We start from the raw sequence: 17,116 nt of genomic DNA, 5'->3' as shown, positions 1-17,116 counted from the left end.
GAGAGGGGTGAGAACATTGCCAGGGAGAACAAGGAAATTCAAGCAACTGAGGCAGCATAAAGTAGTAGGTAGAGTTCACAGATCTGCAGTCAGAAATACCTGGGTTTGAATCTCAATCTCAGACACTTGGGGAAGTCACAAAGTTACCACCTCTGCCTCGGTTTCCTTATCTGTAAACTAGGTGTACCGATTATATGAGCACCTAGTCATAGGGTCATTGTGAAGACCCACTAAGATATGTAAGTGCTTTGTAAATGTTACTGTTATTTGTTGGGGAAGAGGTGATGAGGGCCTGAACTATCCAGGGTCCACTTGGCTTGAGAAAGGGACTGTGTCCAATTGTAGAGATGTGGTAGAAGTGCTATGACTCCTTCTCTCACAGTGTTATAGCGACAGCATAAAGTAGACTTACTCTTACTTGAAAGAGCCCAGAGAGCTAAAGTGACTTAGCCCAGGTCACACTAGATTCCAGATTTCCTGACTTTCAGCCCAGTACTCTCCCCACAACCCCTCCCTGCCACTCCCAGCTAGGCTGTAGATATACAAGTGACAGTTGGTGGTGCTTTTCTCATTATTTTTAGATCCTCATGGCCTTAGTGGGAAGGACTTTGGGTCCTAGGCTAGGTACCCCAGGGTCTAGAGTAGGATACAGGAATCCAGGGGGTATACATATTTTAAATGATGAAGAGGAGGAGGAAGAAGGAAGAGGATTCCACAGTCAACACTTCCTCCTCCACCCCCTCTAGGCTGTTGCTTAGCTACTCCCTTTTCTAGGGCCAATTAAATTTTAGGGAGAGAAAAGAGGGACAGGAGGGGGTGGGGAATAGGTGTGGGGGCAGGGAGATCTATGCTCTGGGTTCTTTATATCCAGAGGCCCCTTGGAATCAAGTTCAGAGCCTCTTGTCCTGTCCCAAAGGCTCCAGTCTTGTCCATGTTGTGTGTGGGGGGGGGACTGGGGGGGAGGAGGGGAAGGAAATCAGTATCCAAGCTAAAAGGCAGACTGGGAAATCTTGGATTTTTCCTAGATTAGACTCATTCTCAAAACCTTAGAATCTATTTCTTAGAAGTTTAGAATATTCAGCACTGCAGAGCAGAGGACTCAGCCCATGAGGATGCTAGAACCTCAGACTTAGAATCAAAGGCTTGTGGAATCTTCCACTTCTACTTTTGTACTCTTGGGGACATAGAACACAGAATGTGAAAGCTGGAAGGAATCTTAGAACATGGAGGAGAGAATGGTAGAATTGAAGGAAATGTAACAAGGTAGTAATGAGAATATAAGACAGATCTGGGAGGGCCCTTAGAAAACAATGTCAGAACTGGTGATGGGGAGAGAATGGGACTTAGAATAGAGCAAAGCTTTTTAACCTGTGGGTGGAGACTCCATATGGGGTCACATACGTGAATGTGGGGATTGTGAAAAATTAGGCAACAGGAAAAGGTTATGGATACCTATTTTATATACCTATCTTCCCAGGGATGGGTAAAAATTTCTTGGGCCACGAGTGGAAAAAATTTAAGAAGCTGTGGAATAGAGAACCACAGAACTGGGGTGGGGCAGGGAGGGGCTTGGAATAGAGAACCGAGGACAGAGCTGGAAGGGAGCTTAGAATAGAGAACAGAGAAAGTCAGAGCTAGAACAAACCTTAGAGGTTCTCTAGTGCATGTTCTGCCCACTACCACTGGTAGACCTTTATACAGACATAGATAGACCTCTTTCCTTTTCTATTTTCCCCTCCAGAATTATCTATCTCCTTGGGGCCTCACCTTAACAACCAAGTAAGCAAGAGGTACCCCAGTAATTATTGTTAGCTTCATTGAGGCAGCTAGATGGTGCAACTGGTTAGAGCCATAGCCCTGGAATCAGGAAGACCTGAGTTTAAATTCGATCTTAGACTTAGCTGCGTGACCCGGACAAGTCACTTAACCGTTGTTTGCCTCAGTTTCCATAACTGTAAAATGAGGGAGATAACGTCACTTGAGTTGTTGTGAGGCTCCAATGAGAAGGGATTTGCCCAGGGTCCCGCAGCCTCCTATCCGAGGCAAAATTTGCACCCAGGTCTCCCGACTCCAGGATCAGTCCCCTATCCATATTTCCGACCCTCCTTTACAGATGGCTAGCCTTCCAGCTAGGAAACCTCAGAGGCTAGAAGACTAGAACCCCGTCTGCGGGGTCTCATGGCGCGGGAAAGGGGCATTGGGCTTCTAAAGTAACTGCGCAGGGGGCTGAGCTCTGCTCAGATATTTACGGCGCAGTCGGGTCCGCCCCCGCGCCCGCTCCTAGCCCGGGCTGGCAGTTCCAAGCTAGGTTCTGCCGGGTTCGGCTGCTCCCACAGGGAGGGAGAGAGGGAGCCGGGAGTCGAAGCCGTCCCTCTCCCCTTGCTCAGGCCCCGCCCCTCGGCTCCGGACCTCTCCTGGGCTCGCAGATCTGAAGCTCCTCTGCGGCGGGGTCAGAACCATTAAGTGTGTCTAGGGGGGTGAAAACTAGGCGTCCAGGCGCCCCGCCCCGTAGAGGTCGGGGGGGGGGGTCGGGGGAAACCAAGCGTCTTGGGCCCCTCGTGCCCCCTCATGGAGGGGACCCCGGAGTGCTCGGCTCCCGACCTGAGGGACGTGGAGGGCAAGGTGGGCCGGAAGACGCCCGAGGGGCTGCTCCGCAGCTTGCGGAGCGAGGGAGAGCCGGGCTCCGCGCCGCTGCCGCCTCCCCGAGAGCCGCCAGAAGCCGGCCGCGGCCTCGGACTGGGCGACAAGGTCACGGCGCTGAGGCTGGAGCTGGTGAGTGAGCCCCTCCCCCTTCCCCCCTTCCCCCGCCTGGATTGAAGTCTGGTCTCCGCCTCCAGGCGGTCTCTCCCCCTACCCGGAGGGTTAAATAAAGCTACACCGCCCACCGCCCACCGCCCTCCGGGTTAAATCCCTGCTAGGCGGGAGCTGAACCTCTGGATGGGGCTTTGGGGGGCTGTAAGCCCGAGTCTGGTCCAGCCTCCACCCTCAGGGCCGGGCAGAGGACATTCTGGGATTTTTTCCGTCGCTATTTTTTCCCCATCTGGTTCCAAGAATAAAAGGTCAGGTTTGTTTTCTTTTTTTCGTGAGGAATGTTGGGATCTGCCTCACACCCCTGACGCCCGCCCTGATCCAACACCACCGCTGCTTTGGCCTCGGTTCTAACGCTAACGGTCAGCAGGCTGCAGGACCCTGGACACGACCCTTCCCCCAGTGGGACCCGGTCTCTTCTGTGCAAAGAAGGGATTGGAAAAGAGGGGTGCACGGACACCTTCCATTCCATCTCTTATCCGTCGACCCCATACTTTTCACTAGACAAGGTTCCCGGGAAGCCACTGCGCGCGTTGCGACAAATCGCCCTCCCTTCTCCCCAGCCCTCCTCTTTATCAGACCCTGGTGACCTCCTATCCACTGGTGCCCCTGCACTAGGGTGAGGGGGCGGGGTGCGGCGAAAGCAGCCAGGCTCCGAGGAGCCATCTGCTCACTCCTGGGTGTGTTTGTGTTGGGCAGAAGGTTCCCAGAGCTGCCACTGACGTCTTGGAGGACCCGGGCTCTGCCAAAGACCTCCCCAACATCTTAGGGCCCAGTGAGAAACAGGCAGGTGGAGCATGGTGGAGAAGACCCTGAATTGGACAGCAGTGGAGGCCACTCGTCCTCGTTGTGACCTTGGGCAAGTCCCTTCAACCCTATGAGTCTCAGTTTTCCACTCTGTAACTTGGGGGGAAATGGGGAGAACCTTATTTTGATGATTTCATATGCTGCCTCCTGGTGGCCTCTATGCGATCCTGCAGTTTTTTCGGAGGGAGCTCAGGTGAGGAGAGGGGAGAGCTCTCAGGCCGGCGCAGAGCCATCCAGCCCCACGGTGTCTCTAGAGAACTCTCCACCAATCAGTAAACTGTGGGTCGGCTGTCCGAGGCTAAGTGCACAGAAGCCTGCAAGGCTTTCCACTAGGGAGGTGAATTGTTTTCAGCTAAAACTCAAAAGGCTACCTGGGATGGAATGGCTGGGCTCCAATCTATGATGACCTCATGGGGTTAATAATAGTTCTGGCCCCCTCTCTATAAAAAAGTTTACAAAGCTCTTCCCCACCTCACCTCTCTAAGAGCCAGCTGTTACCCCACTTTACAGATGGGGAAACCGAGGCCCCAAAGTAGAAGGAACTTGTCTGAGGTCACACAGCTAGTTGGAGGCCTAGAAATGCTGTCCCAGGCTCTTTCTCCTTCAGCCTTAACACTTTCTAACTTCTCCCTCTCTCAGCTAAAGTGGAGGGTTCAGGGTACCCGAGCAGAGGAGGTAGTGTTAGGGAAAGGGATGTTTTCACCCTTCCTGAGGAAGCCTGCTTGACTGGGATGGGGAGTGCCATGGGGAGCCATGCCCCTCTAGTTTCTCCTACAGCCTCCAGTCTGGCTCCCCAGGGAGCATTCTGGTATGCAGTCTCACCTACTCATTGTCTCTCTTCCCCTGGGGTGGCAGAATAGCTGGGGCCTACAATTACCGTGTGCCTGAATTCCAGTGCCTCCTCTGTCCCTTACTACAGCTGTGTGTGAGTACCACTCTCCAGGTCTCAGTTTCCCTCTCTGTCTAAGGAGCGTAGGCAGTCCACCATTCTATCAGGTCCCTTCCAGCTTGGAGATTCTGTTACTCAGGGCCCTGGCCCTTTAAGTTTCCCCATTACCTCCCTAAAATCAAATCTGTGTGTGGGAAGGGAGGATGGCTCTGCCCTTGCTGCTTCCATCTGCCGACCCAGCTGTCCCACTCAAGATGGGATGGCACAGGCTCAGAAAGCCCCAGCCTCCTCCCCCCTTCCTGACCACCTTCACCTCCGGACCCAGAGTTCGAATGTTGCTGCAGAAGTGGCCCCTCGAGGGGCTGGGGGTGGGGCAGTTCTCTTCCCTCTCTTGGAGGCCTCCTGCTGTTGCCATGGTAACCAGAACCCCTGGGTATATTCCAGCCCTGCCCCTTCCAACCTGAGGGACCTCTGTAAAATGATGGGGTCAAACTAGGTGATTTCCAAGGTTCCTTTGAGCTTGGACTTTCTATGTTATTACATTTTCTGATAATCTCCAAATGCCTCCAGGTGGGGGTGAGGGGGCTGGGAGCCAGGATGTGTAGACTCCTGCTTTTTCCCTTGGGGCCTGGGCAGTGACGTCATTCTCTGCCCTCCATCCCCCACATCCATACATATTCATACGTGTTCGCTGGTTCAGGTTGCCTTTTCCTTGGGGTGGAGGTTCTTAGAAATATAGGTGCTGGGGGCAGCCAGGTGGCACAGTGGATAAAGCACCGGCCCTGGAATCAGGAGTACCTGAGTTCAAATCTGGCCTAAGACACTTGACACTTACTAGCTATGTGACCCTGGGCAAGTCACTTCACCCCCATTGCTCCGCAAAAAAAGAAAAAGAAAAGAAAAGAAATATAGGTACTGTGTTCGACTTTAGGCAGCTAGGTGGTGCAGTGGATAGAACACGGGGCATGGAGTCAGGAACTCCTATGAGTTCAAATCTGGCCTCAGATAACTTCCTATCCATGTGACCTTGAGTAAGCCACTTGACCCTGTTTGCCTCAGTTTTCTCATCTGTAAAATGAACTGGAGAAGGAAATCATAAACCATTCCAGTATCTTTGCCAAGAAAACTCCAAATGGGGCAGAACCTGGTCCAGGACTCAAGAAACGTTCTTGTTGTGGAGGGAGGGGGAAAGGAAGGACTCATAATGCAGTCTGGCCCTGAACCAGAATCCCTTCTCTTCTGACCCTGTAAATGCTTGGAAACCTCTGGTGAGGGGAAGCTCACTACCTTCCTAGGCAGCCCATTCCCCTTTGTGAGAGTGAGGAAGTTATTCCTTTCTGCCTACCTGAAACCTGGCTCTCAGTCCTGTCCTCATTGCTCCAGGCTTGACCACCTACTGGTGGCCCTGGCTGTCCTCATGAGCCTAATATTCCTACCTGGCACAGGGAGGGCCACTGGAGAAATGTTGATTCAGTTGGATTGGTCCTGAGACTAGAGGCCTCTCATTCAGCCCCAGCTCTCTCCCCTTCCCCACAACAGCCCTGACAGCTTAACATGCTGTGTGTCAGGAGTGAGTGGGGGGAATGGTGCAAGCTGTGCTCCCCTCACGGACAGAGGGAGAGAAGGGCCCAATGAAGTTCCCTTTGTAGTGACGCAAGAGCCCTAGACATGACTCAGGCCCCTGGGTCACCACAAAGGTGACTTCACTGGGCCCTTCTCTCCCTCTGTCTGTGAGGGGAGCACAGCTTGAACCATTCCCCCCACTCACCCCTGTCACACCGCATGTTAAGTCCCAATTTCAAGCATCCATGCTGGTCTTGGGGGCAGGAGGGGGATGGACACACCACACTGCCCACTCCCGTCCAGCTTGCCTTGGGCATCATGCATTCTGTGGTGCATGACAGGTTCTCCTGGGACCTCCTTGAAGCTTCTTACCCACTTTGCTTCACTCTCCAGCTCTCCTTTGAAGATGCCCAGTCCCTAACAATGTCTTCCACAGGTGTCCAGTCTTCCACGGCCTTGCCCCTGCCGAAGCTTGGGAGCCCCCTCCTCTGCCCCTGCCCCAGCTGACCTTCCCTCTTTGGAGGTCTCACCAATCTTCTTGTCTTACCCTCTCCCCATTCTTGGTGCCCCTCCTACTAACCTCTTGGTTTTTGCCCCAACTTTCTCACTGACTTGACAACTTGGCTCTTGATCAGTCTTCCTTTCTATCCCATCCTTGCTACATTCAGGGAGATCATATCCAAGCTGATATAACGCTTTGAGACTCTCTTTCTTCAACTTCAGACACCTCCTCTTATCCTCTCCAGTGCCCAGCATTCATCATCCCACCTCAGCCCTTGCCCAGTCACCAGGGATGTGCCAAGACCAGACCCGAAGAGCAGAGATCCTGCTCTGAGAACTGCAGCCTCCAGGCCTTTGCCCCTCACAGATCCCAATTGTCTCAGTGATGTAACTGTCACTTCTGGTACCTAGGCTCATCTCTTTCTTTCCCACTCCTCCTTCCCCTGCCTCCACTTCCAACCTTAACCTAATGGACAGACAGTAACGCTTCCCTAGACTCCCTGGACCTGATGACCAGCCCTGAGTCCTGACCCAGCAGCAGGTGGGATATTGGGCATGCGGAGGGTCTGGCCAGAGCAGGATAGGACATGTCATCACCCATCCTCAGGAGTCTGCTTTAGCCATCTGTGTGATACTGTTGGAAGAGCTATTGTCAAATATATGAAGGACTGGCCTACAAAACAAGGATGGGTCCCAAACAAGCCAAGGGAGGCTGGATGGCAGGAAGAACTTCCTAACCCTGAGGACTGTCCCAAAGTGGCTGCCTTTGGAGGTGGCTTTTGGTGGTGAGCTCCCCTTCCTTGCGGGTCTCCAAACTGAGGCTGGCTGACCACTTGTAAGGAATGATGCCCAGATTGGACTAGATACCACAAAGGTGCCTTCCATCTCCAAGCTGCTGTTACTGTGATTTCGATTCATGGAATGCCAGGCCATGAAGGGAGCTTGCAGACCATCTGGCCTAGTCCACTCATTTTAAAATTTTTAAGTTTTTGGGTGAGGCAATTGGGGTTAAGTGACTTGTCCAGGGTCACACAGCTAGTAAGTGTTAAATGTCTGAGGCTGGATTTGAACTCAGGTCCTCCTGACTCCAGTGCTCTATCCACTGTACTGCCTAGCTGCCCCCAGTCCACTCATTTTGCAGATGAGGAAACTGAGTCACGGGGTAGGAAGGGGGAGAGGGAAGTGACTTGCCCAAAGGTCACACAACTAGACCTCCAGACTTGTGATTCTGACTCCTGACCTGCCCCATGGGCTGGCTTTGTCCACCCTGGCTGGACTCAACTGTAGTTCCTTTCTTCTCCCTCCTCAGGCTTACCTTCGAGCCATCGATGTGAAGATCTTGCAGCAGCTGGTCACGGTGAATGAGGGCATTGAGGCTGTCCGCTGGCTGTTGGAGGAACGAGGGGCACTGGCTAGCCGCTGCAGCAGCCTCACCAGCAGCCAGTACAGCCTGACAGGGGGCAGCCCAGGGGCCTGTTCCCACCGGGGCAGCTGGGAGAGTCTGCCCGACCCCACCCCTACCACCACCACAGCTGCAGCTGTGGACCGGCTGGACAGCGTCTCCATTGGCAGCTACCTGGACACCCTGGCCTCAGGGCCCGAGCCAGATGAGGAGGGGCTCTCTGAGGCTGGCACCCAACATCCTCTGCCTGGCATGGCCTGGGCAAAGGCCCCTCCCTTAGAGGAGAGGCCCTGGACAGAGACTGACATGGCGTTGGGGGTCAAGTCTGGGAGGAAACCTCCTGGAGAGGAGGTACCTGAGGATGCCAGGTCTGGCTTCAACTATGGGACCCACTGGTACTGGGGACAGTGTCAAGATGATGTGACATTCTTGTAGCAACTCTAAGCCTCTCATCTGCCCCAATCTGTCCCCTTCCTTTCATTCTCTGAAATGAGGAGACAGTATGATTTCAAAGGTCCCTTCAGATTTAAATTTATGACCTGAAGGCCTGGGGGAAGAGATTGGAAACTAGGCGCTAAGATGCTCCTCAGGCCAGCCTCCCTCCCTCCCAACTCTTCCCTCACAAGAGGTACTGTCTCCTGTGTCTTGTCCCCCTCCTTCAGGGATGGCAACATTGGTCTAGCAAGGGCCCTGCCTGATTTAGGGGAGGCTGGTGGGATGGGAGCCAGAGATGGGTTAATATTGCCCCCCCCAAACTAGACTCCTCTAAGTGGGAGGTGGGAAGAGCCAGTGTGGAAGCTCTTTACCACTCTCTACAAAGTCACCTAGATTACTGGGTGGTGACTCACCCCTTCCCTGCATCAGGGATAGCATCACTGTCTCTGGAGGAGTTGGGGGGCACCTCCCAAACCTACCCCCAGGGGCTACCTCTTCCCACTGACTGCAAGATGGGGACAGTTGACTAGGTCAACATCACTTCCTGGTGGTCAAGTTTCTCCTTGACCCTTCCTGGGAATGACAGGCCTCTTCTGCCTCCTACGGGCTCCATCTTCTTAGGAGTAATGCCACAGGGCTTGCTGTTGGTAGGGGCCTCATTTTCTATTGGTCTCAACCTCACAAGCAGATGGGAAGGAACCTTGTGCTGCTATTCCCCTCTTCCTGCTGAAGGTGGGGAAGAGGTGCAGGATTCTGCCTCAGTGGTTGAGGCTGGCCTAACCTGGCCCTCCCCCCCATTTGTATGCCAATTCATGACCCTTGGTGTCTCTGTCCAATCTCTGTACCATGGATCTTGAGCCTCAGGGTGGGGGGAGGGAGAGGGGAGGGAGCAAGGCTCACAATCCTCGGTTTCAATAAAGTCCATTGTTGCCTGAGCCTGTTCTGCCCACATGGCACTAGCTGCCCACTGCCCAGTCTGTCTGTCTGCTGTGCACTTCCAACTCTGTCTCCTTCTGTGTCAGTAGACTCTTTGTCTACTTTCTCAAAGCTGAGGCTGATGGGATGTCTCAGTCTCTGTGATTCGGGTCCGTTTAACACATCTGTTTTTTTATCCTCTGATTTGTGTGTGTCTTTGTCTCTGGTCAGTGTGTCCATCTGTCTCTGTCTCTCTGATGGGTGGAGACTCTGAGTCCCCTCCTCAGGATTGGTAGGATGTTTGGGACAGCACCACACCCTGAAGGAAGAACCTCTGCCCATAAATTTCCAATGGGGACCCAACAAAAAGTAGACTGAGGCAGGGGAAGGTGCTGAACTCACACCTCCCAAGGGAGGATGGGAAGCCAGGACTCAAGGGCCTAGATCCCCCTCCCCCTTTCCTTGTTTGATAGTATATGGGGCTAATTTGGAGCAGACCTGAGCTTAGTGCCCATGAGGAAGGCTGGCACTGTGCAAGAGGGGAAGTGGCCTAGACAATTCACCTCATCTTCGAGATAGGCAGGGGAAGAGAATAGAGGAGACTCCTCTGGCCATGGGACCGAACTCAGTTCCTGTAAAGCCTGACTCTGACTCCATCAGTCCCAACAGGGCCCAGACAAGAGCCTCAGCTCGCAGGAGAGGCCGCTGATGGCCCAGTGGATAGAGGACTGGTCCTAGAATCAGGAAGACCAGAGTTCAAATCCAGCTTCAGATACTGACTAGTGTGACTCTGGGCAAGTCTCTTCACCTCTGCTTCAATTTCCTCAACTCTAAAATGGGGGTGATAACTGCCCCAATCACCACAGGGCTGTTGTGAGGATCTGATGAAATAATTGCTGTAAAAATCACTTAGCACAGTGCTATAGCAGTGCTTATATCAAAGTGGGTGCTATATCAATGCTTATTCCAGGGGGCAGCTAGGTGGCGCAGTGGATAAAGCACTAGCCCTGGATTCAGGAGGGCCTGAGTTCAAATCCAGACTCAGACCCTTGACACTAGTTGTGTGACCCTGGGCAAGTCACTTGACCCTCATTGCCCTGCCAAAAAAATAAAAATAAAAATGCTTATTCCCTTTCCCTTCCCTTGTCAGCCTGTGGGTGTCAGGGGGGTTTCCCGGCTGGGTTTTAACTCCGTCCCCCTTCCCCCTGCCATGGCACAGTCTGGCCACCAGGGGGCAGGCACCATTTGCTATCTTTTCTGAGCAATAGTTTGGGGTCAGAGCCTGGGAGACAGACAGTTTGTGATATCACCGCTTCCTCCCCCCAACCATTTCCTACCTCCCCTCTCCCATCTCCTGCCTTCCCCACCCCCCTTAAACTACTCCCCACTCTAGTCCACCCTCTATATTTTAGGAAGGACTTTGATAAATTTGAGTGGCATGAAGTCAGCGAGGATGGGGAGGGGGCTGGACACTAGACCCTATGAGGGGAGGAGACTAGAGACATTCAGCCATCTCGGAGAAGGGCTGAGGTGGGGGAGGAGGAGGGGCTTCAAATATCTGAAGGTCTGTCATGTGGGAGAAGAATTAACTTTGTTCTGCTTGGCTTCGAAGAGCAGATCCGACACCAGGGACTAGGTGGGGAAGTTAGAGAGAGGCACAAGCAAGGAAAAATGTGCCAATTAGTCCTGGCCATCAGTGAAGTAGAACAGGTTTCCTTAAAAGGTAGTGAGCTTCCAGGAACTGAGTTCCAATCCGACCTCAGATACTTAATAGCTGTGTGACCCTGAGCAAGTCTTAACCCCAATTGCCTCCCCACAAAAAGAGGTAGTGAGCTTCCCTTTAGGGCAGAGGCTTTTCACCGGTTTTGTGCTATACCTTGAGCAGTCTGGTGAAGCCTTTAGAGTCCTTAGAAGAAAGTCTTCTAAGGCACAAAGTGAAATATGTAAGATTACCAAAGAAGTCGATCTATTATAGTGAATTACAGTTATCCAAACTGGTACAAGTTGCAAGTTCTTGGAGGTGAGGCTGTGAGCCCCTGCTCCATCCAGGTCTCCAAGGAGAGGCAGGATGCCCAGTGGCCTGGGATGTCACAGGGAGGAATCCTGCTCAGGTTTGGGCAGGGCTCAGTGCCTTCTGAGGTCTGTGATTTGTCAGGGCATTGTCCCTAGGCCTCCAGGAAATGTCACCATAAGGCCTTAAAAGGGAGCTTATCCAACCTTTCTTAGGATTGGTCGGATGAGAGCATGCTTGTAGTCCTCTTTGAGAAAAAGCCCCAGCGGATAGGTGGTGAAGTGGATAGAGCACTGGCCCTGGAGTCAGGAGTACCTGAGTTCAAATGCTGCTTCAGACACTTAACACTTACTAGCTGTGTGACCCTGGGCAAGTCACTTAACCCCAATTGCCTCACTTAAAAAAAAAAAAGCCCCCTAGGAGCAGGTGAGTGGGAGGGAGGGGATGTTCCCCTTCCCTGCAGCAATCAGCACTGAGGGTGGAGACTCAAGGCACTTCTCTAGCCTGGCTGCCCTCCTGTGGACACTCTGCATTGTCAGTGTCCTCCCGAAACTCTGGTGCCTACTGGGGGCTGAGCACATGGGACAGAAAGCAGGAGAACCATCATTGGGGCCACCTCTTGTCTGAGAGGGAAAGGAGGGGTACAGTGGCCAAGCAGAAGCTCATGTTATTTCTCAATTCCCCTGAAAAAATATCAGTTTCTGTTGTAGAACCGTTGGACAGGGCCAAGGACACTGAAGATAAGGACGTTCTTGTCTGGGTCTGCAGGAGCCAGGCTGCATCTTCACAGGTGCTGCTTCCCAAGATGGTGGCTGAGGACACTGGGCTGGAAGCAGTGATCTTCCCCAGGCTCTTGGCTTCCAAAGCTGAGCTGTCTCCATCAAGGTGTGAGGAGAGATAGTGATGGGGGGGGGGGGTTGGAGTTTGACCTGCCTTTCTCTCCCTCGGGGTGCTTTGCTGCTTCCTCCTTTTCCTCTTGACATTGCAGGGATATTCAAGACTCATAGCCATTAGACAAATATAGGCATGATGCCTCTCAACCCAGGCTCCAAGATCACATTAGTGTTTTGGACTGCCATTGTTAATTTTTGAGCTCATAGTTCATGAAAATCACCAGATCTTTTTTTTTCCAAATCAACAGCCAACCAATTATGACTTCCTCATTGTTTGTTTGTGAATTTGTTTTTTTAGCTTTGAATATAGGACTTTACATTTGTAGCAACTGGGATGGCTACCCACCCAAAGGATGGGTCTCCCAGAGAAGATGATCCCAGTTTCAAAGTACCCATGCTAAAAACCTTAGTTTTGGTGTATTTATTTCTCATTTCTCAACTGGTTGCACTTCTTTGGGACATCTCCACTTCTACACCAGGCCATAGGAAGCTCAACATTGGGATAATCTCATCATCCTGGCAAGATCCCATCAGTCTTGGGACTCCATCTCATCACCACCCTCTTCCCCTCTGATTGAAGGTGGAGTCATAAACTCCAAAACTTCCTTTAAGGAGGGAGCTCAGCTCAGATGTCTCCTTTCTCACCTGGCTACACTACTTTGGGACTTCTCTGTCTTCTCTACCGTGCTCCCCCTCATTGACACCTCCTCTACCTTTTCTGCTTTTTAAAAAATGTATTATGGGGGCGGGGCAGCTAGGTAGTACAGTGGATAAAGCATTGGCCCTAGATTCAGGAGGACCTGAGTTCAAATTCGGCCTCAGACACTTGACACTCACTAGCTGTGTGACCCTGGGCAAGTCACTTAACCCTCATTGCCCTGCCCCCCCCCAAAATGTATTATCTTCCTCTATTAGACTATAAGCTTCTTGAGGGCAAGGACTGTCTTTCTTTCCCCAGCACTTAGTCCACTACCTGGCACACAGTCGGTGCTTAATAAATATTTATTGATTATTGACTATTCACTATTTTTTCTAGGCTTTCATACAACATGTAACATGTGAAGGAATAAGGAATAGATTTAGCAACTGATTGGATATGTTGGGAGGGAGAGTGAGGCAACAACGCTGAGGATCTGAAGCTGGGAGATAGTGGTGCTCTGCAAAATGAGGACGTTGAGCAGAGGGGTAGATTTCAGTGATGGGGAGACATAGTAAGTTCTGGGTTTTTTTGAGATTGAGATCTCTCCAGGATATCTATGTGAAATGTCCAATAGGCAGTTGGTGATGTGATACTAGAGTTCAGGAAACAAACTGAAACTAGGTGTGGTTAAGGGTAGGGTAGACTTGGAGTCAGGAGGAAAAGTTCAAATCCTTCCTTAGACAATTACTAGCTGTTTGAGCCTGAGCAAATCATTTCACATCTGTTTCAGTTTTCTCATTTCTAAAAAGAGAATAATGATAGCACCTACTTCACAGAATTCACAAAGCATCTAAATAAGATGACATATTCTTTGCAAACTTTAAAGTACTAAATACATGCTAGCTATTATTATATATAGGCAACTGGGTGGTGTGGTGGATAGAGTGCTGGGCCTAGAGTCAGAAAGACTCATCTTTGTGAGTTCAAATCTGGCCTCAGATACTTTCTAGCTGTGTGACCCTAGAGAAGTCACTTGACCCTGTTTACCTCAGTTCCATCATCTGTAAAATGAACTAGAAAAGGAAATGGCAAACCACTCCAGTATCTTTGCCAAGAAAACACCAAATGGGGTCACAGAGAGTGGGTCATGACTAAACAACAACAACATTATACATATATTTATGTCATCCACATAGAGTTCTTAATTAAATGCATATAAGGAGATGAGATCACTAATTGAAAGGAAATATACAAAAAATAGGGCCGATGATAGAGCGATGATGTACACACAGGGACATAGGACATTATGTGAAAGATGAAGTCTAGCAAAAGAGACTTAGAAGGAGTAGTCAGGCAGGTAGGATGAGAGCTGAGAGAGAGTAACGCCGAGAAAATTTAGAGAAAAGAGATAGTACCTGGGAGAACGGACTAGTTAAGAGTGCCAAATACAGTGGAGAGGAAAAAGCTGTAAGGTATTATTGGTCCCCAAAAGAGATTCACCAAAAGATATGAACAAACAGTTCTCAAAAGAAAAAAAAATTGCAAACTATCAACAACCATATGAAAGACTGCTCAAATCACTAATAACCATAGAAATGTAAATCAAAACAACCCCGAGTTTCACTTCACAGTCAGGAAATTGTGGAAAGATGACAAAAGATGATAATGGTCAATGTTGGAGATATTGTGAAAAGACCAGTACGCTGGTTCATTGTTGGTGGATCTACAGGTTGGTCCAACCATTACGTAAAGCAAATTCAAAGTATGCAAAAAAAATAATTAACATTGAGACATTCTGACCTAGGGAATCTACTGCTAGTCTTATAGACCGAGGAGATCATTGACAGAAAGGAAGGCTCCATACTTACCAAAATATTTATAGTAACACTTTTTGTAGTAGGAAAGAATTAGAAACAAAGTAGATGCCCATCTATTTTCAAATAACTAAAGAAACTGTGTCACATGAATCTAAAGGAATATTACTGCTCTGTAAGAAAAAGAAGTACAAAGAAGCATGGAAAGACTTACATGAACCATTACAATATAAAGTAAGTAGCACCAGGAATACAATATATGCAATGACTATAACAATGTAAATTTAAGGACCACAAAACAATTGGAGATGAATGTTGTGAAATGATAAAGAACAAGTTTAAAGAAGAGATATTAGATGATACTTCTCCCTGATGTCCTGAAGAAGTTGGGGCCCATGAATGTGGAACATTGCATATGATTTCAGATTTTTTTTTTAGTGTCAGTCAGTTTTGCCTAGTTCTGAAAGGGGTATACTGAGATCCCCCACTATAAAGTTTCACTCCATTTCTTCCTGTAACTTGCTTAGCTTTTCCTTTAACATTTAGATGTTATTCTATTCATTGCTTATTTGTTAAGTAATGAAATAGTTCATTGTCTATGCAGTATCTTTTTTTTTTTTCCGGTGAGGCAGTTGGGGTTAAGTGACTTGCCCAAGGTCACATAGCTAGTAAGTGTCAAGTGTCTGAGGTCAGATTTGAACTCAGGTCTTTCTGACTCCAGGGCCCAGTGCTCTATCCACTGTGCCACCTAGCTGCCCCTATATAGTATCTTTTTTTTTTCCAGTAAGGCAATTGGGGTTAAGTGACTTACCCAGGGTCACACAGCTAGTAAGTGTTAAGTGTCTGAGGCCGGATTTGAACTCAGGTACTCCTGACTCCAGGGCCGGTGCTTTATCCACTGTGCCACCTAGCTGCCCCTATACAGTATCTTTTAACAAAAGTTTCTCAGATTATCTCTTTTAATTAAGGCTTTTTTTTGGCTGTTTCTTTGTTTGAGATCATGATTGCTACCCCTGCTTTTCTGAGTTCCACTGAAGAATAATATATTTGCTTTAGCTCCCTTTTAAAATCTTGTGTAAATATTTGTTTCTAGTGAATTTTTTGTAAACAACATTGTTAGATGATTCTTTCCAATCCATCCTGCTATTGCCTTCTGTTTTTTAAATATATATATATATATATATATATATATATATTTTTTTTTTAGGGCAATGAGGGTTAAGTGACTTGCCCAGGGTCACACAGCTAGTAAGTGTTAAGGGTCTGAGGCTGGATTTGAACTCAGGTACTCCTGAATCCAGGGCCGGTGCTTTATCCACTGGGCTACCTAGCTGCCCCTTGCCTTCTGTTTTATAGACAGGTTCATTTCATTCACATTCGTAGTCATGATTTCAATTGTATATTTCTATCATATTATCTTACACTCCTGTTTAATTTTTTTCTTTTCTTCCTTTGTCTTGTAAAAAAAAATATTTGTTATATGGGATGTCTCTCTGGGAAGGGGAAGAGAGGGATACAGAGGGAAATCTATGTTGTTTGAAAATAAAAGATATCAATACAAATCTTTTTTTATTTTATTTTAGTGAGGCAATTGGGGTGAAGTGACTTGCCCAGGGTCATGTGTCAGCTAAGTGGCTGAGGCCGGATTTGAACGCAGGTACTCCTGACTCCAGGGCCACTGCGCCACCTAGCTGCCCCCAAATCTGTTTTTAAAGAAATACTTCATTGGCATCTTTGGATAAGATCTTTGGTGAATCTTTGATTTATCTTTAGTCCTTTAATCCAGAGGATGCCAGTGTATATGTTAGAGTAATAGAATAATGAATAAAAAACTGGAAGGACCATCCTTCATTTTATACCTGGGGAAAATTTGACTCTTAACATATTGATAAACTGAGGTAGAGAGATGTGAACTACCTAAGGTCATAAGGTGGTAAGTGGAAGAACAGGTATTTAAAACCAGGTGTTCCAACTCCCAATCCAGTAGTCTTGGCACTGCACTTTGCTGGATTGAACACCTGTGATGTGCAAGAGAATGAACTGGGCAAGGCTCAGGAGGTGGTGAGAGACTGAGCACAGACCAGCTGAGTCTAAGACCCCAGGCAGCCCTCAATGACTTAGAGACTTCCAAGGGAGGCACACATTCTTTTTTTTTTTTTTTGGTGAGGCAATTGGAGGCACACATTCTATAGAGAGGAAGCACAGACTCAGGTAGAATCCTCCAGGTAAGCAGATTGACTGCCGCTGTCCTGCTTTGCTTCTTGGAGATCTTGCCTGATGTTCCTTTAGTATCATGGGTCTAGAAGTGCATTGAACCTTGGAGACCAGCTAGTCCAGTCTCCTCATTTTACAGTTGAGGAAACTGAAACCCAGGGAGGTGAAGCGACTTGTCCAAGATCACACAGATGGGAAGTGTTATAGAAGGGATAGAGCCCAGG

General features: G+C 49.3%; 1 protein-coding gene across 1 annotated transcript; it reads left to right on the top strand.

Annotated features, from left to right (window-relative positions):
* The first annotated feature begins 2,290 nt into the window (after nucleotides 1–2,290).
* Nucleotides 2,291–9,340, top strand: LURAP1 (leucine rich adaptor protein 1). Its single transcript, XM_043963635.1, has 2 exons — nucleotides 2,291–2,772; nucleotides 7,878–9,340. Exons 1-2 carry the CDS (start codon nucleotides 2,569–2,571, stop codon nucleotides 8,403–8,405), a joined length of 732 nt encoding a protein of 243 aa, XP_043819570.1. The 5' UTR covers nucleotides 2,291–2,568; the 3' UTR covers nucleotides 8,406–9,340.
* Nucleotides 9,341–17,116: the final 7,776 nt, after the last annotated feature.

Source organism: Dromiciops gliroides, chromosome 4 (genome assembly GCF_019393635.1).
Source record: "Dromiciops gliroides isolate mDroGli1 chromosome 4, mDroGli1.pri, whole genome shotgun sequence".
Taxonomy (NCBI): Eukaryota; Metazoa; Chordata; class Mammalia; order Microbiotheria; family Microbiotheriidae; genus Dromiciops; species Dromiciops gliroides.
The sequence above is the reverse complement of the archived record's forward strand: the minus strand, read 5'-3'. Positions and strand labels throughout refer to the sequence as shown.